Here is a 24,529-nt window from a genome sequence, read left to right on the forward strand (position 1 = left end):
ACCAGTGAGACTTAAGGAACCGCAACACCACGTTAAGGACCCAGGGTGCCACTGGAGGTAAAAAAGGAGGCTGGATATGCAGCACTCCCTTCACAAAAGTCTGGACTTCTGGGAGAGAAGCCAATTACTTCTGAAAGAAAATGGATAGGGCAGAAATCTGAACCTTAATGGAGCATAATTTTAGGCCCAAATTCACTCCCGTTTGTAGGAAGTGAAGAAAACAGCACAAATGGAATTCTTCCGGAGGAGCATTCCTGGACTCACACCAAGATACGTACTTTCTCCATATACGGTGATAAAGTTTCGCTGTCACGTCTTTCCTAGCCTTTATCAGAGTAGGAATGACCTCATCCAGAATGCCCTTTTCCGCTAGGATCCGGCGTTCAACCGCCATGCCGTCAAACGTAGCTGCGGTAAGTCTTGGAACAGACAGGGCCCCTGTTGTAACAGGTCCTCTCTGAGATGAAGAGGCCACGGATCTTCTGTGAGCATTTCCTGCAGATGCGGATACCAGGCCCTTCGCGGACAATCTGGAACAATGAGAATTGTCTGTACTCCTCTTCGTCTTATGATTCTCAATATCTTTGAGATGAGCGGAAGAGGAGGAAACACATAGAACGACTGAAACACCCATGGTGTCAAAGAGGGCGTCCACCGCCACTGCCTGAGGGTCCCTCGACCTGGCGCAATACATCGGTAGTTTCTTGTTGAGGCGTGACGCCATCATGTCTATCTGAGGCAGTCCCCACCGACTTGCAATCTCTGCGAAGACTTCCTGATGAAGTCCCCACTCTCCTGGATGTAGATCGTGTCTGCTGAGGAAGTCTGCTTCCCAGTTGTCTACTCCCGGAATGAAGACAGCTGTCAGGGCGCTTACATGATTTTCTGCCCAGTGAAGAATTCTGGTGGCTTCCGCCATTGCCACTCTGCTCTTTGTTTCCGCCTTGGCGGTTTACATGCACTACTGCGGTGATGTTGTCTGACTGGATCAGAACCGGTAGGTCGCGAAGCAAATTTTCCGCTTGTCGAAGGGCCTCGTATATGGTCCTCAACTCCAGTACGTTGATGTGAAGACGAGCCTCCTGGCTTGACCAGAGACCTTGGAAGTTTCTTCCCTGTGTGACTGCACCCCAACCTCGGAGGCTCGCGTCTGTGGTTACCAGAACCCAGTCCTGAATGCCGAACCTGTGACCCTCCAGAAGGTGAGCACTCTGCAGCCACCACAGGAGAGATACCCTGGCCCTGGGGGACAGGGTGATCATCCGATGAATCTGTAGATGTGACCCGGACCACTTGTCCAGAAGGTCCCATTGAAATGTTCTCGCATGGAACCTGCCGAATGGAATGGCCTCGTAAGTCGCCACCATCTTTCCCAGAACTTGAGTGCAGTGATGCACCGACACCCTCGTTGGCTTCAATAGGTCCCTGACCAAAGACATGAGTTCTTGGGCCTTTTCCATCGGAAGATAAACACTTTTCTGGTCTGTATCCAGAATCATGCCTAGGAAGGGCAAACGAGTCGTTGGAATCAACTGTGACTTCGGGATATTGAGAATCCAGCCGTGCTGCTGCAACACCCTCAGGGAGAGTGATACGCTGTTCAGCAGCTGATCTCTCGATCTCGCTTTTATTAGGAGATCGTCCAAGTACGGGATAATTGTGACACCCTGCTTGCGCAGGAGCACCATCATTTCCGCCATTACCTTGGTGAAAATCCTCGGGGCCGTGGAAAGCCCAAACGGCAACGTCTGAAATTGGTAATGACAATCCTGTACGGCAAACCTCAGGAACGCCTGATGAGGCGGATATATGGGGACATGAAGGTATGCATCCTTTATGTCCAGGGACACCATATAATCCCCCCCTTCCAGGCTGGCGATGACCGCTCTGAGCGACTCCATCTTGAACTTGAACCTTTTTAAGTATAGGTTTAAGGATTTTAAATTCAAAATGGGCCTGACCGAACCGTCTGGTTTCGGGACTACAAACAGGGTTAAGTAATACCCCATTCCCTGCTGCAGCAGGGGGACTTTGACCACCACTTGTTGAAGACACAATTTTTGAATAGCCTTTAACATTATCTCCCTCTCTGGGGGAGAAGCCGGCAGGGCCGATTTGAAAAACCGGCGAGTAGGCACCTCTTTGAATTCCAGCTTGTAACCCTGGGAAACAATGTCTATTGCCCAGGGATCCACCTGTGATTGAACCCAGACGTGGCTGAAAAGTCGAAGACGTGCCCCTACAGGGCGGACTCCCTCAGCGGAGCCCCAGCGTCATTTGGTGGATTTTGTAGAGGCCGGGGAGGACTTCTGCTCCTGGGAACTAGCTGTGGTTGGCAGCTTTTTCCCCTTGCCCTTACTTCTGGCAAGAAAGGAAGATCCCCGCACTCTCTTGGGTTTATGCGACCGAAAGGACTGCATCTGGTAATGTGGCGTTTTCTTAGGCTGTGAGGAAACATAAGGCAAAAAAGTTGATTTACCTGCCGTAGCTGTGGAAACTAGGTCCGTGAGACCTTCCCCAAATAATTCCTCACCCTTGTAAGGTAAAACCTCCATATGCCTCTTCGAGTCGGCATCGCCCGTCCATTGTCGGGTCCATAGGGCTCGCCTAGCCGAAATCGCTTTAGCATTGGCTCTGGAACCCAGTAGGCCAATGTCTCTCTGAGCAGCTCTCATATATAGGACCACATCTTTAATATGACCTAGGGTCAATAAAATGTTTTTCTTATCCAGCTAATCTATATCAGCCGATAAGGTATCTGTCCACGCCGCTACGGCGCTACAAACCCAAGCAGACGCTATCGACGGTCTGAGTAAGGTACCAGTATGTGTGTAAATAGACTTCAAAGTAGTCTCCTGCCTGCGATCAGCAGGATCCTTGAGGGTTGCCGTATCTTGAGATGGCAGCGCTACCTTTTTGGATAAGCGTGTCAACGCTTTGTCCACCCTTGGGGAGGATTCCCACCGTATCCTGTCCTTAGCCAGGGAAAGGATACGCCATAAGAATCCTTTTGGGAATCTGCAGTTTTTTTATCTGGAGATTCCCAAGCCTTTTCAAATAATTCGTTCAGCTCATGAGATGGAGGAAAGGTTACCTCAGGTTTCTTTTCTTTAAACATGTGGACCCTCGTGTCAGGGACAGAGGGTTCATCCGTGATATGCAACACCTCTTTTATTGCAATAATCATATAATGAATACTTTTAGCCAATTTAGGCTGCAACTTTGCATCATCGTACTAGACACTGGAATCAGAATCCGTGTCGGTATCAGTGTCTACTATTTGGGATAGTGGGAGCTTTTGAGACCCAGAAGGTCCCTGTGACATAGTGAAAGGCAAGGCTAAACTTGTACAGTCACTGGACTCAGCTTTGTCCAACCTTTTATGCAATAAATTCACATTTGCATTTAACACATTCCACATATCCAACCAGTCCGGTGTTGGCGTTGCCGACGGAGACACCACACTCATTTGCTCCACCTCCTCCCTAGAAGAGCCTTCCGCTTCAGACATGCCGACACACGCGTACCGACACACCACACACTCAGGGAATTTTCTATCTGGAGACAGTTCCCCCACAAGGCCCTTTGGAGAGACAGAGAGAGAGAGTATGCCAGCACACACCCAGCGCCAATGACCCAGGGAAATAAATTACCCAGATAGTGCTTTTTTCAATTATATATATAACCCTGCGCCAAATTATGTGCCCCCCCCCCTTCTTTCAAACCCTTTGTCACCGTGTTCAGCAGGGGAGAGTCCGGGGAGCCAGCTTCTCAGTGTGTGCTGTGGAGAAAATGGCGCTGGTGAGTGCGGCGGGCTTCGGTCCCGCTTGATTGCTTTCAAAAACTGGCGGGGGCTCTCCTATATATCGAGCAAAGCCCATATATATATCCTAATATGCCAGAGAAGAGGTTTAATTGCTGCCCAGGGCGCCCACCCTGCGCCCTGCACCCTTACTGTGCCTGCCGTGTGTGTGCTGTGTGGGAGCAATGGCGCGCAGCGTTACCTCAGTGAAGATCCGAAGTCTTCTGCCGCCTTTAAAGTCTTCTTTCTTCTTATACTCACCCGGCTTCTATCTTCCGGCTCTGTGAGGAAGACGGTGGCGCGGCTCCGGGACGAACTGCAAGGAGAGACCTGCGTTCCAACTCCCTCTGGAGCTAATGGTGTCCAGTAGCCTAAGAAGCAGAGCCTAGCATTTAAGTAGGTCTGCTTCTCTCCCCTCAGTCCCACGATGCAGGGAGCCTGTTGCCAGCAGGCTTCCTGAAAATAAAAAAACCTAACAAAATACTTTCTTTCAGGGAAACTCAGGAGAGCTCCCTGTAATGCACCCAGTCTCCTCTGGGCACAGTATCAAACTGAGGTCTGGAGGAGGGGCATAGAGGGAGGAGCCAGTGCACACCCATATCTAAAGTTCTTTTTAGTGCCCATGTATCCTGCGGAGCCCGTCTATCCCCATGGTCCTTACGGAGTCCCCAGCATCCTCTAGGACGTAAGAGAAAAATGTTTTTTAAAAAACCATCCACTCTCCTATCCGTGACATCATTTAATGATGTTGAAGGCAGAGGTAATGTAGATTTTCGCACCAATCGAATCACATGCGTATCTACTTTGGGAGCCACCTCCCTTTATAACAATCCCCAGCTGGAAGAGGATAATTGGAATTCCATTTCCTATGAATTCTAAACTTCTTACTGGGCGTAGCCCAAGCCTCTTCCATGATTTCTGTTAGCTGTTCTGACCCAGGAAACTTAGTCTTAACTGTTTTGGGACGTTTAAACACAGGCGCCTTGGTTTTTAACACAGACTCTGCTGATTCCTCTAAGGATAGAATGGCTTTCATTGCCTTAATTAACTCCGCTATATCCACTGAGCTAAGACCTCCTCCTCCTCTTCGTATGCCGAACCAGAGATTATTGAGCTTTCATCCTCCGATGAATCCTCATCTGAAACACGTGTCGCCTGTGAGGATAAAGATTTACTTACCACTGGCTTATCAGCCTGTTTCTTTTGAGAGGCTGCTGCTGGAAGTGATGAACCGCAGGTGGGAAGCTTTTTAAGAGACCCTGGTGAAAGCTAAAACAATTTGCACACAACCCATTCTGAACCAGATCCTAAGAGGTTAACACAGCTTTGCAAGACAAACATGATATGAGTGTTGGTGTTGCTGTGAGTGTATCTTCCTCACCTTTGTCGTTCTTAGACATGATAAATAATCAACCCTTACACAGTGTACTACACAATTTGGGACTGTAATCACTTTAAAAAGCTTAAAGTGACATATAATCCGACCCTACCCATGCACCGGCATTGAGGATAGGAAGAGAAAAAAACAGACAGAATATATAGTAAAGTCAGCAATCACACTAGCAGTCAGTCACATGTTATACATTAGTATAATAAGCAATATGAGCACATCACAACTACATTTCAAGTATGTAGGAGAACATATTACTGATTCAGGTTTAAACAGATCTAACGTATTCAGACGCATAGCGAAAGAAACAACAGTAATAAAATACAGACTCATATGCAATAGGCACTTATCTAACTATTCGTACTCAAAAGGTAGATAGAGATTTAGTACTGTATTACCCGTACTCAGTAGAGTGGGATACAGGGACTCACCCCGCTTCCAGGACCGATCAATACGCTTGCAAACGCTGATTGTATCCAGACGCTACTAGTGTACACTGCCGCTCCATGAACCTATAGTGAACACAGACGCACCAGTCACACAGCCGCCTATGCTGCGACTGGGTCCCCTTCGTGTACAGCGTCTCAGACGGAAGCGGGAAAACAGTTCATGGTGGGAGACTCGGAGGAAACTGGTCATGAACCTAGGGGAGGGGCGAAAAGGAGAGCGTCTGACTCCCCACTGCTGACATCAACCCTAGGGATCGCGGCCTTATACTATTCCTGGAGGCAGCTAGTATATCCGACACAGACACCCGCCGAAACAGCACTGTACTCGCGGATAAGCGTTGTCGCGACTCAGCGGATAGTTGTTGGAGCGACTCTTTCTAAAGGTACGTTAAAAAACGCTTTTTAGAGAGATCGCTCAAGAAAAAATAGTAAGACTATAAAAATAAAATAAGAAAACTTAGGGCTGCTAAAAACCAGCAGCCCTCTGACCATGGTCCGGCTCCTGCCGCACCAAACAAAAAACTGATTTGCCTGAGCCAGGAGGCGGGGATATATGGACGGGCACGTTGCATGCTGGGAGGCCGAAAAGCTTTGACCGATTGGTTCAAATCCGCTGTCACTTTATCATATCCCATTGTTATCATGTGGATAACCTGTGGACCCTGCCGGAGAAATATGTGGGGGATATGTGTGGACTGTACAGTGGGGACATAACTGGATAGGAAAGCTTATGAAGGTTGAGTGAGAGGTTCTGGAATGTGATAAGCTAGCCTGAAGAGGTGAGTTTTCAGGGGACCCTTGAAGGTTTGGAGACTAGGGGAGAGTCTTATTATGAGTGGTAGGACATTCCACAGAGTGTGTACAGCCTGAAGAAAGTCCTGCAATTGTGAATGGGAGCAAATAATGAGTGTGGATGAGACACGTAGATCTTGTGAAGAGCAGAGAGGTTGGGTTTTGAGATATTTTGAGATAACCGAAGAGATGTTCATTGGTGTAGTTTGGTTAATGGCCTTGTGTGTGCGTAAAAGCATTTTATATTGAATACAGCAGAATACAGGAAACCAATGGAGGCACTGACAGAGTGGATCTGCAGCCGATGAACATCTAGCGAGGAAGATTAGCCTTGCAGCTGCATTCAGAATGAATTGTAGTGGAGAGAGTCTCTTTTTCGTAAGACCAGTAAGAAGACAATCAATGCGAGAGATAATGAGATCATGGATTAGAGTTTTTGCAGTGTCTTGTGTAAGGTATGGTCATATTTTGGATATGTTTTTTAGATGCATGTAACATGATTTTGAGAAAGATTGAATGTGGGGAGCAGAGGACAGTTCTGAGTCAAGGATGACACTGAAGGCTTGCACAATCTGCAATCTAGTTAAGCATTAAAATAAAAATTGGGACTTTAGATCCCACTACTAAATCCCCAAAATGTAGCATCCTATAGGACCCAGAGCTAGAATAAGAATTTGGTGGGCCCAGGGCACTTAAGACATCTGGGATACAGAGTTTGGATCATAGTGCGCAAGCCTTCAGTGCACTATGGGGGTTATTCAGGTTTGTCAGCAAACCAAAAATACACACTAATAGGCAAAACCATGTTGCACTGCTGGTGGGGCAGATGTAACATGTAACAGGGAAATTCAGATTTGGGTGGGTTACACTGTTTCTCTGCAGGGTAAATACTGGCTGCTTTATTTCCACACTGCAATTTAGATTTCAGTATGAACACACCCCATCCAAATCTCTCTGCACATGATACATCTACCCCACCTGCAGTGCAACATGATTTCGCCCATTATAGTGTGCTTTTTTTGGTTTGCTAACAAACCTGAATAAGGCCCTATGACCCATTTCACTTTACACTGGGGGCATGCACATCACTTCCCAGCTGCTGGGCTGCCCACAGTTTCACCTTTCCTCCAGCCCACAGATGGGATAGTATCCAAAAGACAGGACTGTTCCACCAAACCGTGATGATTGGTTGGAATGCATAAATAAATACATATATTACTGTCACACACATGCAAATATACAGTCATATGCATACATAATACATACAGTCACACACATACAAACGTATAGTGACACACATATACACATACAGACAAACTTATAGTGCTCCCCCCTCCTCCCTCTTAATTTACACCTTCACTGGGTGGGCAGACTGTCTACAGCTGCCTCCTCCCCTACCTCATCATGTTGCTAGCACTGAAACCACGTAGTACAGTTTGTGTGAATGCTAACTATAGTGGTGAAGGCTGACTACCACATACAGTAGTTGTCCGTTGTTCCATGTGTATTTCTGTTGGGATTGTGATACAGGCGGTTGGGATCAGTTTGATGGCGGAGGGGAGGGGGGGTCGAACGCAACGAAGCACCTTGTTAGTCGGGATGCAGACTGTCAGAATGTGTGGTGGTCGGGATGACTGTGTCATATGGTAACATCACTACATCACCTTCTGTTGACCCATGATTTTGCTGTAGGTATAGTATGTATAGATAACACACAGGATTTGAGCAAGCCTACATCTACAGAAGATCTGTGGTTAGTTCTCCAAAATGTTTGGAACAACCTCCCTGCTGAGTACATTCAAGCACTGTGCAACTGGACCTAGAAGAATTGATGTTGTTTTGAAGGCAAAGGGTGGCCACACGAGATATTGATTTGATTTAGATTTCTGATCTGCTCATTCACTTTCCATTTTGTTAATTGATACAATTAAACCATTAATACTTCTATCTTTGAAAACATTATCACTTTGCAGCATTATATCAACACCTGCCTAAATCGTTTGCAAAGTACTGTATATATTTGTATACATATGGGGGATGTGAGGGGGGAAAAAGGGTTCTGAAGCAGGTCCCAACATTTTTACATTTGGAAAAAAAAAATTCCCTACCCTTTCACCTGCTCAGGTGAGTGCGAACAAAAACTGGCACATTTACTCAGAGAAAGAAATGCGAGTTTAGAACTGAACTGCATTCACCTCGTGGGACCACACTTACACCAAACTGAATTCCCCCCTAAGAGTCTGTTAAGATTAGGGGTCAGAGGCGCTTTGAGAGAGGAGAAGGCCCATGTTCATTTTCATCCGTTCGGGCCCCCTCCTCTCTACCGGCAGCACTACAGAGTCTGAGCTCTAGAGTGCTGCACCATTTGCACGGGGATTTAACACCGCTACTGCCGTCGGTGTGGGACTCCGGAGGATGAGTATTGAAAAAAAAAAAATGAAAAAAAAGTGCAGTGTGTGCCGGTGCACCCATTACAAATACGCCAATGTGAGGTGTTGTGAGGTTTGTTGAGAAAAACCTGGTGCATGATTTCGGAGTGGACATGAAGTCAGTGATAGTATTTGGTAAAACAAGAACAGATTTATGGGAAAGCTATTCTTACTTCATCTTAAGGGCCATACACACTAGACGATTATTTTGACCAATATGGCAGATACCTACGATTGTGAATGATATATCGTTCACATCGTCTAGTGTGTATGGTTCTAGCAATCAACGATGCGTGCACCAGCGCTCGTTGATTGCAGGTCGGCGGTGCAGACAGCTCAATGTGAGCGATGTCACTTGTAACATCGCTCATCACGGCCTGTTTGTATGGAGCCGCGATGAGCGATGTACATAATGTGACATTGCTCACCTCCACACCAGCGTCTCCCTCTACGCTAGCGGCTTCATTCTGAGCTTTTGACCGCTCAGCAACTCCGTCCACTGCCCCACCAATGAAGTTTTTATACACCCACTGGCCCACACAATATTTCCACTATGCCACCAACGTAATAAAAAATTAACTGTAATGGGTTCAATATAATATTATATATATATTTATATATTTACACACAGCAGCATGTGTTTGCAGCAGCGGCACTCAGAGACTGGAGCGGCATATATAAGTGGAAGAAAAACTCTGTGCTTTAATTCATAACGTCAGCTTGTAATCCAACGTTTCGGGGCGCAAACGTCCCTTTGTCAAGGTGAGCATAGCAACACGCCCCAAAACGTTGGATTACAAGCTGACGTTATGAATTAAAGCACAGAGTTTTTCTTCCACTTATATATGCCGCTCCAGTCTCTGAGTGCCGCTGTTGCAAACACTTGCTGCTGTATGGATGGACTTTTCCAGAGGGCACCGGAGCAAGTATACCCCATTCAGGCGAGTGTTTGTGAAATTTATATATATATATACATACATACATACATACATACATACATACATACATACATACACACACACACACACACACACACACACACACACACACACACAGTATATTATACCAAGTCCAAAGGTGCGGCTTGAATAAAGAACAACAGCAAGGCATGCGTGTAGACATTTCAATGCCTTTATTGCGGCATTGTCATCAGGTCTTTTTTGCTGCAATAAAGGCATTGAAACGATGTCTACACGCATGCCCTGCTGTTGTCCTTTATTCAAGCCGCTAGGAGTGCTGCACGTTTGGACTTTATGTGACTATTATTTGTGGAGGCACCCGACGCAGTAACGCGGTCTTAATGGGAGAGACGGGCACTCTGGTGTGTGTGTATATATATATATATTACTATTGAACCCATTATAATTAATTTTTTTATGAAGTAGGTGGCACAGTGGAAATTGGTGGGGCTGTGGGTGATTAAAAAAAAAAAACTTCATTGGTTCCACCTTCTACAGCCCTGCCCATACACCCAGAAATGCCTCCCCAATATTAAAATATGTAAAAAAAGGTGCAAATTCCAAACATATCTTTCGTCTTTCAAATTGTTTGAAAAATTGCTTAGTGTGTACACTCAATTTCGTTTGTTAGGTAGGGATCTGGGAAGTTCAAGGGTAATTGCTCATTTTCCACATTGTTCATGTCTTCTAGTGTGAAGGGCCCTTTAGAAATATAATTTTATGTTGTATCCAATGAAAAAGACCACTGACAAGCAGTGAACACTTGCAGAAGATAGTCATTGTTACTTACCTCTTTTTTCTAATTCATTGCAGCCACTGTTTATTTCAGCAAGACTTTTATTTAGAAAATCTATCCAAGTGATATTCTTGTCCTCCATTTGACTTAAAGGTATATCTTTATATGTATCTTTAAATAGGAGAAATAATTATAGATGGCAATGCTTTATACAATTTGTATTTGCCATATTCTATTTAAAAGTAAGCCAATATTTCAAATTAATATATAACACTGCCGAGCTGAATAAGATACACAAAATAGCCTAGTGTTCACACTTATGTAAATATGTCTAGATGACCTCTTGCACATCTTTTACAGCAGGTTGCTATATTACCTGTGTTACGTGGAGGTAATCCAAATATATTTGCGTGTCTAATTTGTTGCGCTATTATAAAAATGTTTATTATTTTAAAATGTGGTCTTTGAAATTAATATATTTCTGTACGGTATAAGCTAACCACTTCATATACTGTATATTGTTTAGGGAAGGATACGAACAGAATGCCCCAGGCGACATATCTCTACTTCAGGCTGTGGTCGCACATCAATGAGTAGGTGAGGAAATCGCTTATCCAGAATCTGTTTATAATCCTGAAAATGCAAACATGAAATAAGTTAATATTTAACAGGAACCCCTAAAATGATGCCAACTAAAATAGTAGACACTCCAAGGTATCTATTAGTGGACATTTACATAGATTTTTGTTTTAATCTGGAAAATATACAAAATAAAAAAAAGGTTTTGTTTTTTCCCCCACTCCATATGAGACTGAAGCAGGCAGCCTCACACATTTTGCCATTTCCTGCTGAATGGGCACAGCATGTGATTGGCTATATTTGTGCATAGACAGGTCATGTGCGAACAGACACAATGTAGTGCATTTTGGCTCTCATGGTATGCTGCTACAATTACATAATTTCTATATTCATATATGAATTGCAGAGGATGCATAATGCACAAAATTATTCAAAGTAGAAAATACAGTCTATACTTTGGCGCGACCTAGCAATGTGATGTAATGATACATCACCAAACACACTACACGATTCGCCGTGTGTGATACATCGTCACATGCTTAATGTAACAACACCATGTTGTCTGTGGCATCATCCCATCTGATGTAGAGCACGTCAGTTGTGATGATGTGATGATCACTCAATTCATTAAAACGATGACTTGGATGGATTGGGTGTACACACTATATGATGGTTGTTGCAATACATTGCAGATTGTATACATGATATAGTGAGACTTTTGTAACTTTTCAGTTTAACAGGTATTATTATTATTGTTTTACCAATACAAAGAGAGCAGACTCCGAATTGTAATCAGGCGCAATGGATAAAACAATTATATATTATGATTTCTGATCAATCCCTATTTTTCCATATAATATGCAGCTCCTACTAGGTAACCCAGAATATTACCCTTAAACCATACAAATTATGTTTAATACTACAATTAGTATAAATTTAGGAGCGCAACAAAAAAGGTTAATACATTTTTAATCAATTACATTTCATATATAAAGAACAAAAATATAAAACAGGCAATTTGCCACAAAAATTCAGTGTGTTACGTCTATTGATTACTATATAATTGTTATCACATAATATAAACCGTGTTTAAAACTTCATTTTGGAATATACTATATCCACCAGTTCTAATTAGCTCTGCGCTATGCTCCACCTCCAATATTGATCTTGTCTCTCTTAGTTTTAGAGGAAGAATAAAGTTGCCACCAATATCCTGGTCCAATACTTTTACTTGTAGGAATCTTTTACTTTGTAAAGGTGTCGCTGTTTTAATTGGATACAGCGCTGATACTCAGAGTTCCACAATGGTTCAGGTTCGAGTGTTGGGACTTGCGGTCCGTCCATGGGCGGCGACTGACCGCGAAATTGCCTGTTTTATATTTTTATTCTTTATTTATATGAAATTTAATTGATTAAAAATGTATTAACCTTTTCTGTTGCGCTCCTAAGTTTATACTAATTGTAGTATTAAACATAATTTGGATTATTATTATTGTTATTAGCAATTTCTTATATAAAGCAGTATATTCCGTTGCGCTTTACAATTAGAACAACAGTTATAGAACAAAACTGGGCAAAAACAGACAGACAGAGGTAGGAAGGCCCTGCTCGCAAGCTTACAATCTATGTTAAACAAAACTACAAAGAAAAAAACAATCTGATGCGACAAATACATGCCCTCACATGCAATATAAGCAAATGTAAAATATATAAGAGAAAAAAAGAAAAAATAGGAATTTAATACCTCCTAGTCCGTAGTGGATACTGGAGTCTTGTACTTTAGTACCATGGGGTATAGATCGGGTCCACTGGAGCTTGGCACTTTAGAAACTTTTATAGTGTGCATGTGTGTGCTGGCTCCTCCCCTATATGCCCCGCCTATCAGACTCAGTCTAGGAAATTGTGCACAAGGAGACGGACATACTTTGAGAGAAGGAAATACACAGACAGTGGCGAGATTCATACCAGCTCACACACACAAGGCAAACCAGGCTAACTAGCCTGAAAACTCAGCAACAGCTGAAACATTACTGAACCCAGTAAAGAAACGCAGTACTTAACTAAGAACAACGCATTACTGAACCAAAGAACCACTGCAGGATAACGAAGCACTGGGCAGGTGCCCAGCATCCTCTATGGACTACGAGATAAGGGTTTACCGGTAGGTCTTTAAAATCCTATTTTATCTTACGTCCTAGAGGATGCTGGGGTCCACATTAGTACCATGGGGATGTACCAAAGCTCCCAGAAAGGCAGGGAGAGCGCGGAGGCTTTAGGTCCTCAGAGGCCAAAGTATCGAACTTGTAGAACTTCGCAAACTTGTTCGACCCAGACCAAGTAGCCGCTCGGCAAACCGCCCAGGTAGACCCTACTTTACGAGTAGAGTGGGCCTTAACAGATGTTGGACACGGCAATCCTGCCGTAGAATATGCATGCTGGATAGTGAACCTGATCCAGCGAGAAATCGTCTGCTTAGAAGCAGGAAACCCAATTTTCTTGGGATCATAAAGGACAAACAGAGAGTCCGATTTTCTGTGACGAGCAGTCCTCTTCACATAGATCTTTAAAGCCCTCACAACATCCAAGGACTTTGATGCAATTGAGGAGTCAGTAGCCACTGGCACCACAATAGGCTGGTTCATATGAAAAGCAGACACAATCTGTGGAAGAAACTGCTGACGCGTCCAGAGCTCAGCTCTATCTTCATGGAAGATTAAGTAGGGACTTTTACAGGACAAAGCCCCCAATTCCGACACACGTCGAGCAGAAGCTAAGGCCAACAAAGTGACAGCCTTCCACATGAGAAACTTGACCTCAGCCTCCTGTAAGGGCTCAAACCAATCCGACTGCAGGAACTGCAACATCACGTTAAGATCCCAGGGTGCCATCGGCGCCACAAAGGGAGGCTGGATGTGCAGAACCCCTTTCAAAAAGGTCTGAACCTCAGGGAGGGCAGCCAATTGTTTCTGGAAGAAAATGGATAAAGCTGAAATCTGGACCTTTATGGATCCCAAACGCAAGCCCATTTCCACACCTGCTTGCAGGAGGAGAAGAAACCGACCAAGTTGAAACTCCACCGCAGGAACCTTCATGGATTCACACCAAGACACATACTTTTTACAAATGCAATGGTAATGTTTAGACGTAACTCCTTTCCTAGCCTGTATCAGGGTAGGAAAAACCTTGTTCGGAATGCCCTTCCGAGCCAATATCTGGTGTTCAACCTCCATGCCGTCAAACGTAGCCGTGGTAAGTCTTGATAAGCGAACGGCCCCTGTTGTAGAAGATCCTCCCGAAGAGGAAGAGGCCTTGGACCTTCCAGCAGTAGATCCAGCAGATCCGCGTACCAAGCCCTCCTTGGCCAGTCCGGAACAATGAGGATCGCCTGAACTTTTGTTATTTTTACAAGCTTTAGAATTCTTGGAATGAGTGGAAGTGGAGGTAACACATACACTGGCTTGAACACCCACGGTGTTACCAGGGCATCCACCACCACTGCTTGTGGGTCTCCCGACCTGGAACAGTACCTCCGAAGTTTCTTGTTGAAACGCGAGGCCATCATGTCCTATTGAGGTACGCCCCAACGACGGGTCACCTCCGTGAATACCTCTGGATGGAGGCCCCATTCTCCTGGATGGAGATCGTGCCTACTGAGGAAGTCCGCTTCCCAGTTGTCCACTCCCGGAATGAAGATTGCTGACAGCGCCATAGCGTGCCTTTCTGCTGAGGAGGATTTTTGTTACCTCTGACATTGTAGCTCTGCTCTTCGTCGGTTTATGTAGGCCACCTTCGTTACATTGTCCGACTGCACTTAAATGGCCTGATCTTGCAGAAGTTGTGCTGCTTGTAGAAGACCGTTGTAGATGGCTCTTAGCTCCAGGATATTTATTGGAAGAAGGGATTCCTGACATGACCACCTTCCTTGGAAGGTTTCCCCTTGGGTGACTGCGCCCCAACCTCCGAGACTTGCATCCGTGGTTAGAAGGATCCAGTTCTGAACCCCGAACCTGCGGCCCTCCAGAAGGTGAGGCAGTTGCAGCCACAAGAGGAGTGAAATCCTTACTTTCGGCGACAGACGTATCCTCTGTTGCATGTGTAGGTGAGATCCCGACCACTTGTCTAGAGATCCAGTTGGAATGACAAAGCATTAAATCTTCCGTACTGTAGTTCCCCGTAAGAGGCAGCCATCTTCCCCAGAAGGCGAAAGCACTGATGAACCGATACCCGGGCTGGTTTCAGGACATCCCGGACCATTGTTTGAATCACCAACGCTTTCTCCTCAGGTAGAAACAACCTCTGCACCTCTGTGTCGAGGATCATTCCCAGGAACGACAATCTCCTTGTCAGCTCAAAATGTGACTTCAGAAGGTTCAGGATCCAACCGTGCTCCCTGAGTAGATGAGTCGTGAGAGCAATGGACTGTAACAACTTCTCCCTGGATGATGCCTTTATCAGCAGCTCGTCTAGATTTGGAATTATGTTCATCCCCTGTCTGCAGAGGAGAACCATCATCTCTGCCATCACCTTGGTGAACACCCTTGGTGCCGTGGAGAGGCCGGCTGGCAGCGCCTGGAACGGATAGTGACAGTCCAACTGTGCAAATCTGAGATAAGCCTGGTGTGGCGGCCAAATCGGAATGTGGAGGTATGCATCCTTGATATCCAGGGATACCAGAAACTCTCCCTACTCCAGACCTGAGATCACCGCTCTCAGACTCCATTTTGAATTTGAACGCCTTCAGATAAGTGTTTAACGATTTCAAGTTCAAAATCGGTCTGACCGAACCATTCGGTTTCGGTACCACGAAAAGGTTTGAATAAAACCCCTTGGTTTGCATATGAGGTGGAACAGGAACAATGACCTGTGACTTTTCCAATTTTTGGATGGCTTCCTGTAGGATAGCCCTCTCTGCCAGCAAAACTGGCAAGCCTGATTTGAAGAATCGGTGCGGCGGAAGTCTTGAAACTCCAGTCTGTACCCCTGGGACACAATATCCTGTACCCAGGGATCCAGGCCGGACGACACCCAGATGTGGCTGAAACGTCTGAGCCTCACACCCACCAGCCCATCTTCCAGGCTTCGCAGACCACCGTCATGCTGAGGATTTTGAGGAACCAGAAGCCGGTTTCTGGTCCTGGGAGCCTGCGGGTGCAGGCTTTTTGGATTTTGCACAACCACCTCTAAAGAAGGTGGTAGGAGGCTTGGACATTTTTGTGTTAGTGGTCCGAAAGGATTGCGATGCAGATGAAGAAAAGGGTTTCTTCGTAGAAGGCGTAGCTGAGGGAAGAAAAGGTCACTTGCCTGCAGTTGCCGGTAGCATCCAATGCTTCCCCAAATAGAGCCTGACCTGTGTAGGGTAGGTTCTCCGCACTTCTCCTAGATTCCGCGTCTGAGGACCATTGGCGTAACCAGAGACCCCTGCGAGCTGAGACAGACATGGAAGATACCCTTGCAGTCAGCGTACCCAGGTCCTTCATGGATTCAACCATGAACCCCGCAGAATCCTGTATGTTACGTAAAAATAGCTCAATGTCACTTTTATCCATTGAATTCAAATCCTCTAGTAACGTGCCTGACAACTTTACTATAGCTTTAGAAATGCATGCACAGGCAATAGTGGGCCTCAACACCACGCCTGTAGCAGTGTATATGGATTTGAGCGTAGTGTCAATGTTACGATCAGCCGGTTTCTTTAACGCGGTAGACCCAGGGACAGGTAAAACCACCTTCTTTGACAGTCTGGAAACAGATGCGTCAACTATGGGTGGGTTTTCCCAATTTTTCCTATCCTCCTCAGAGAAAGGAAAGGCAACCAAAACCCTTTTAGGGATCTGGAATTTTTTCTCTATGTTCTCCCAGAATTTTTCAAATAAAGCGTTTAATTCTTTAGATGCAGGGAAGGTTAGCAAGGCTTTCTTATTATCTGTGAAGTAAGCCTCCTCAACCTGCTCAGGTGTTGTGTCAGAAATGTTTAACACATCTCTAATAGCCTCAATCATGAGCTGCACCCGCTTAGCCAGGGATGCCACCCCCCTCCTCAGCATATCCCCATCACCGTCAGCCGTGTCAAAGTCGGTTTCCGTGTCATCTTGCATAATCTGGGCAAGTGGACGTTTTTGTGGGTGTATGCTACAGGATTTTGAAAGAATAAGGACAGAACCTTACCAAACTGACATAGACTTCTTTAATACCGGAGTTTTAGTCTCAGTATGAGCTACCCTAGTAGAGATCTGAGAGATCATTCCCTAAATAGAGGTCAAGCACTCAGGCTTCTACAAGTTTGATACCCTGGCTGATGAGGACCTCATGTTTGCTCAGTCGGTGCTGCAGAGTCATCCGCACTCTCCCGTCCGGTCTGGAGCTTTGGTATAATCCTCTATGGTCCTTACGGAGTCCCCAGCATCCTCTAGGACGTAAGAGAAAATAAGATTTTAAACCTACTGGTAAATCTTTTTCTCCTAGTCAGTAGAGGATGCTGGGCGCCCGTCCCAGTGCGGACATATTTCTGCAAGGCTTGTATATAGTTATTGCTTACATAAGGGTTATCTTACAGTTAAGATCAGTGTTTGGCTGATGCTGTTTTGTTCATACTGTTAACTGGTTGTGTATATTACATGTTATATGGTGTGGATGGTGTTGGCTGGTATGAATCTTGCCCTTAGATTAACAAAAATCCTAACCTCATACTGTCCGTCTCCTCTGGGCACAGTTTCTCTAACTGAGGTCTGGAGGAGGGGCATAGAGGGAGGAGCCAGTGCACACCCATCTAAAGTTCTTTATAGTGCCCATGTCTCCTGCGGAGCCCGTCTATACCCCATGGTCCATACGGAGCTTTCCAGCAACTGATCTCTTGATCTCGCCTTTAACAGGAGATCATCCAAGTGCGGGATAATTGTGACTCCCTGCCGGCGCAGGAGCACCATCACTTCCGCCATTACCTTGGTGAAAATCCTCGGGCCGTGGAAAGCCCAAACGGCAACGTCTGAAACTGGTAATGACAGTCCTGTACAGCGAATCTCAGGTACGCCTGATGAGGGGGGTATATGGGGACATGAAGGTATGCGTCCTTTATGTCCAGTGACACTATAAATCCCCCCCCCCCCCTCCAGGCTGGAGATAACTGCCCGGAGCGATTCCATCTTGAATTTTCAAGTACAGGTTTAGGGATTTTAAATTTAGAATGGGTCTGACCGAGCCATCCGGTTTCGGGACCACAAATAGGGTTGAATAGTACCCCTTCCCCTGTTGAACTAGGGGAACTTCGACAACCACTTGTTGCTGACACAGTTTTCTCTGGGGGAGAAGCTGGTAGAGCCGATTTGAAAAACCGGCGAGGAGGCACGTCTTCGAATTCCAGTTTGTAACCCTGGGATACAATTTCCCTTGCCCAAGGATCCACGTCTGACTGAACCCAGACGTGGTTGAAGAGTCGAAGACGTGCCCCCACCGGCGCAGACTCCTTCAGTGGAGCCCCAGCGTCATGCGGTGGATTTAGTAGAAGCCGGGGAGGACTTCTGCTCCTGGGAAATAGCCGTAGCAGGCTGTTTCTTCCCTCTTCCCCTACCTCTGGCGAGGAAGGAAGAGCCCCGACCTCTTCTGGACTTACGCGACCGAAAGGACTGCATCAGATATTGTGGCATTTTCTTTTGCTGTGGGGAAACATAAGGTAAAAAAGTAGATTTGCCCGCGGTAGCTGTGGAAACCAGGTCCGTGAGACCTTCCCCAAATAAATCCTCACCTTTGTAAGGTAAAACTTCCATATGCTTCTTTGAGTCGGCATCACCCGTCCATTGGTGGGTCCACAGGGCTCGCCTAGCAGAAATCGGCATGGCGTTGGCTCTCGAACCTAGTAGACCAACGTCTCTCTGTGCGTCTCTCATATATAAGACTGCGTCTTTAATGTGACCTAAGGTCAATAAAGTGGTATCCCTATCCAGGGTATCAATGTCAGCTGACAAAGTATCCGTCCAAGCCGCAACAGCGCTACAAACCCAAGCCGATGCTATTGCCGGTCTGAGCAAGGCCCCCGTATGTGTATAAATAGATTTTAAGGTAGTTTCCTGTCTGCGATCAGCAGGATCCTTGAGGGCTGCCGTGTCTGGAGACGGTAGCGCCACCTTTTTGGACAAGCGCGTTAACGCCTTGTCCACCCTGGGTGAGGATTCCCACCGTAACCTGTCCTGCGCAGGGAAAGGATACGCCATAAGAATTATTTTGGGAATCTGCAGTTTCTTGTCTGGAGTTTCCCAAGCCTTTTCAAATAACGCGCTCAGCCCATGAGATGGGTTACCTCAGGTTTCTTTTCCTTAAACATGTGTACCCTCTTGTCAGGGACAGAGGGGTCATCTGTGATATGTAAAACATCCTTTATTGCAATGATCATATAATGAATACTTTTGGCCACCCTTGGGTGTAACCTCGCATCATCGTAGTCGACACTGGAGTCAGAATCCGTGTCGGTATCAGTATCTGCTACTTGGGACAGGGGACGTTTCTGAGACCCTGAAGGGCCCTGTGACACAGCCAAAGCCATGGATTGACTCCCTGTTCTATCCCTGGACTCTGCTTTGTCCAACCTCTGATGTAATAAAGACACATTTGCATTTAAAACATTCAGCATATCGAACCAATCAGGTGTCGGCGTTGCCGACGGAGACACCACAATCATCTGCTCCACCTCCTCCTTAGATGAGCCTTCCGCTTCAGACATGCCGACACACGCGTACCGACACCCCAACACACTCAGGGATATATCTATATGGGGACAGTTCCCCAGTAAGGCCCCTTGGAGAGACAGAGAGAGAGTATGCCAGCACACACCCAGCGCCAACTGACACTGGAAACAAAATTCCCAGACAAAACAGCGCTTTTATATAAATATACACTCACTGCGCCAATAAAAAGTGCCCCCCTCCCTCTCTTTTTTGCCCTCTGTCACCGTGTTCAGCAGGGGAGAATCCGGGGAGCCAGCTTCTCTGTAGTGTGCTGTGGAGAAAATGGCGCTGGTTAGTGCTGGAGGATCAAGCTCCGCCCCCTCAGCGGCGGGCTTCGGTTCCGCTCAAATTTACTATACTGGCGGGGGATTATATAATATACTGCCTCCGCAGCCTATATATATATATATATATATATATATATATATATATATATATATATTAGCCAGTCCCTAGAGGTTTATTATTGCTGCCCAGGGCGCCCCCCCTGCGCCCTCTGTGTGTGTTGTGTGTGGGAGCAATGGCGCGCAGCGTTACCGCAGAGAAGATCTGAAGTCTTCTTTCTTCTTATACTCACCCGGCTTCTATCTTCCGGCTCTGTGAGAAGGACGGCGGCGCGGCTCCGGGACGAATGGCAAGGGTGAGACCTGCGTTCCGAGCCTCTGGAGCTAATGGTGTCCAGTAGCCTAAGAAGCAGAGCCTATCATTTAAGTAGGTCTGCTTCTCTCCCCTCAGTCCCACGATGCAGGGAGCCTGTTGCCAGCAGTGCTCCCTGAAAATAAAAAAACCTAACAAAATTATTTTTCAGAGAAACTCAGTAGAGCTCCCCTGTAGTGCACCCAGTCTCCTCTGGGCACAGGATCTAACTGAGGTCTGGAGGAGGGGCATAGAGGGAGGAGACAGTGCACACCCATCTAAAGTTCTTTATAGTGCCCATGTCTCATGCCCGTCTATACCCCATGGTCCATACGGAGTCCCCAGCATCCTCTAGGACGTAAGAGAAAATTAGAATATTACATAAAATCAATAAAAAAAGGATTTTAAATACAGAAATATCAGCCCTCTGAAAAGTATAATCATGCATATGTACTCAGTACTTGGTTTAGGCCTCAATGCGGCGTGGCATGGATTCTATCAGCCTGTGGCACTGCTGAGGTGTTGTATCAGGATGCTTCAATAGCGGCCTTCAGCTCTTCTGCATTGTTCGTTCTCATGTCTCTCATCTTTCTCTTGTCAATGCCCCATAGATTCTCTTTTTTCTTTAGCCCAGGTAAGACGCTTCTGACGTTGTTTGTTGTTCAGGAGCGGCTTAATAAGAGGAATACAACATTTGAAGCCCATGTCCCAGATCTGTCTGTGTGTGGTGGCTCTTGGTGCACTAAATCCAGCCTCAGGTCACTCCTTGTGAAGCTCCCCCACACTTTTAAATGACCTTTTCCTGACCAGAAAGAAAGAACTGGTCTGTTGTTCAGTGGTACAAAGTCCTCTTTTCTGATGAGAGCAAATTTTGCATTTCATTTGGAAACCAAGGTCCCAGAGTATGGAGGAAGAATGGAGAGGCACACAATCCAAGATGCTTGAAGTCCAGTGTGAAGTTTCCACAGTCTGTGTTGATTTGGAGAGCCACGTCATCTGCTGGTGTTGGTCCACTGTGCTTTATTAATTCCAGAGTCAACGCAGCCATCTACCAGTACATTTTAGAAAATTTCATGCTTTCTTCAGCAGACAAGCTTTATGGAGATGCTGACTTAATTTTCCAGCAGGACTTGGCATCTGCCTACACTGCCAAAAGTACCAAAACCTGGTTCAATGACCGTGGGATTATTGTGCTGGATTGGCCAGCAAACTCGCTTGACCTGAACCCCATAGAGAATCTATGGGGCATTGCCAAGAGAAAGATGAGAGACATGAGACCGAACAATGCAGAAGAGCTGAAGGCCGCTTTTGAAGCATCCTGGTCATCCATAACATCTCAGAAGTGCCACAGGCTGATACAATCCATGTCACGCCGCTTTGAGGCAATAATTAATGCAAAAGGGGCCCAAACCAAGTACTGAGTACACATGCATGATTATACTTTTCAGAGGGCCGACATTTCTGTATTTAAAATCCTTTTTTTTTATTTTTTTTTATTGATTTTATGTAATAGTCTAATTTTCTGAGTTTCACCTGTATGGTAACTTTGGTAAATTAGTCAGACAAATTACAAGATCCACAGCAACATGGAGTTGTCAAACAAATGTAGTGGATTTTGAATCTGTAATATCATTGATAAACTAGTGCCTGTATAGACATGTGGTTATTAAGAAATCAGAAAGTTTTGTAATGAAGTATTGAGACACTAAATGTCTCCTGTTAGCAGGGGCTGGCTGGCAACTTTTAGCCTGGGGGCAAAAGCATGGAAGTGGCCCTGGCTTTTCCACCTGTGCACAGCGTGAACCAAGTGTGCGCAAGTATAAAAGATGCAGAGTCGTACACATCTCAAGTGCATCTCCAGTTATGGATGAAGGGGCATAATGGGTAATCTCACCTAGATAAAGTTCAGTGAGGGTGGATTGCCAGAAGTGCAGCCATAAGTGTAATAATATGAGTTTTCAGGTGCATCTTCTGTAACAAGTGTAGGCTGATGGGCACTGTAACAAACCAAACATAAGAATAGGGGCAGGTGCATCATGCTGCGTATGGGTGAATTTACAATTTTTTTTATGTACACTAAAAGAGGAGCACGTGCCCAATTCCAATTGCAATTCTTACACCGGACGTATCATTGAGCACTGGCAGGGACAGGGGCTCTGGAAGGAGTCTGTCCCTATGATGTGCTATGAGTGCTGCCAGGGCTCCTGTGCCACAGCCATTGTTGTGGAAGGTTCCATGGGAACCCTCACATGGCTGGCTATGCGGAGTGTATCCCAGAGGCTACAGATGGTGGTAACGACGGGGGCCAATCTTCGGAATGCTTTGAATTCCGGAAGTTGGCAAACCTGGCACCACTGCCTTCCCCATCGGGACCTATGAAGGGATGCAGTTAATATAACGTCGGGAGACAGATGCTGGAATCCAGTCAGTCTGTGAAATGCCGACAGCCGGAATCCCGACCAACACCGGGTATTCCCACTCGCTTGGTGGGTCCACGCTACCAAACTAGTGTGAATACAACCTCTGTGCCTGAAGCGCGGCAAGTACCCCCCACGAGGGGACTCAGTGCCTTGCTGCTGGCATTCTGACAGATGGGATGCCGCTGTCGGTATAGTGATAGCCGGCATCCCGTCTGCCGGTAAAACATATGTATTCCCCTATGAGGGTTGTGGCTGCCAGCAGGAATGAAGGGATTGCAGCAGATACCAAAGTTATCTGCTGCGATTCCTCAGTGATACATTTGGGGACTACTAAATATTTGCAGTTACCTCCCGAAAACAGGCGTTTGAGGATTAAACTGCAAATATTCAACGATAGATGGGCCCTTTACAAACAAAACTATCTAAAATCAAGGAAGTCCCTGGAAGCTCAGCCCTTCTCCCGGGTACAGCCACCACACCCTGCAGCTGTCCCTGCTACACTCTCACCTGGGCTGTCTGTTAGCAAAGCCTCAGCTAGACATTTTATTGTGCTGGCTGAGAGCACTGGAATGTGTAGGGACTTGATGACATAAAAAATAAGATTTTACTTACCGGTAAATCTATTTCTCGTAGTCCGTAGTGGATGCTGGGGACTCCGTAAGGACCATGGGGAATAGACGGGCTCCGCAGGAGACATGGGCACTTTAAGAAAGAATTTAGATTCTGGTGTGCTCTGGCTCCTCCCTCTATGTCCCTCCTCCAGACCTCAGTTAGAGAAACTGTGCCCAGAAGAGCTGACAGTACAAGGAAAGGATTTTGGAAATCCAGGGCAAGAGTCATACCAGCCACACCAATCACACCGTATAACTTGTGATAAACATACCCAGTTAACAGTATGAACAACAACAGAGCATCAGTTCAACCCTGATGCAACAATAACATAGCCCTTATTGCAGCAATAACTATATACAAGTATTGCAGAAGAAGTCCGCACTTGGGACGGGCGCCCAGCATCCACTACGGACTACGAGAAATAGATTTACCGGTAAGAAAAATCTTATTTTCTCTAACGTCCTAGTGGATGCTGGGGACTCCGTAAGGACCATGGGGATTATACCAAAGCTCCCAAAAGGGCGGGAGAGTGCGAATGACTCTGCAGCACCGAATGAGCAAACACAAGGTCCTCCTCAGCCAGGGTATCAAACTTGTAGAACTTTGCAAAAGTGTTTGAACCTGACCAAGTAGCCGCTCGGCACAGCTGTAGTGCCGAGACCCCTCGGGCAGCCGCCCAAGAAGAGCCCACCTTCCTAGTGGAATGGGCCTTAACTGATTTTGGCAGCGGCAATCCAGCCGCAGAATGAGCCTGCTGAATCGTGTTACAGATCCAGCGAGCAATAGTTTGCTTTGAAGCAGGCGCACCAAGCTTGTTGGAAGCATACAGGATAAACAAAGAGTCTGTTTTCCTGACTCTAGCCGTTCTGGCTACATAAACCTTCAAAGCCCTGACCACATCAAGCAACACGGAATCCTCCAAGTCAGTAGTAGCCACAGGCACCACAATAGGTTGGTTTATATGAAAAGATGAAACCACTTTTGGCAGGAATTGTGGACGGGTCCGCAACT

The 24,529-nt window shown here is 46.0% G+C and overlaps 1 protein-coding gene across 2 annotated transcripts in view; it reads right to left on the bottom strand.

The window, feature by feature from the left end:
* Positions 1-24,529, bottom strand: part of MOCS3 (molybdenum cofactor synthesis 3) — a 279,116-nt gene that overhangs the window by 29,322 nt on the left and 225,265 nt on the right. For both annotated transcript variants that reach the window (XM_063917574.1, XM_063917573.1), the window contains 2 exons: positions 11,094-11,190; positions 10,612-10,716 (listed from right to left, as the gene is read on the bottom strand). In XM_063917574.1, the coding sequence (XP_063773644.1) occupies positions 10,612-10,716; positions 11,094-11,190 (202 nt within the window). The remainder of the gene's footprint in view (positions 1-10,611; positions 10,717-11,093; positions 11,191-24,529) is intronic.

Source organism: Pseudophryne corroboree, chromosome 4 (assembly GCF_028390025.1).
Source record: "Pseudophryne corroboree isolate aPseCor3 chromosome 4, aPseCor3.hap2, whole genome shotgun sequence".
NCBI lineage: Eukaryota > Metazoa > Chordata > Amphibia > Anura > Myobatrachidae > Pseudophryne > Pseudophryne corroboree.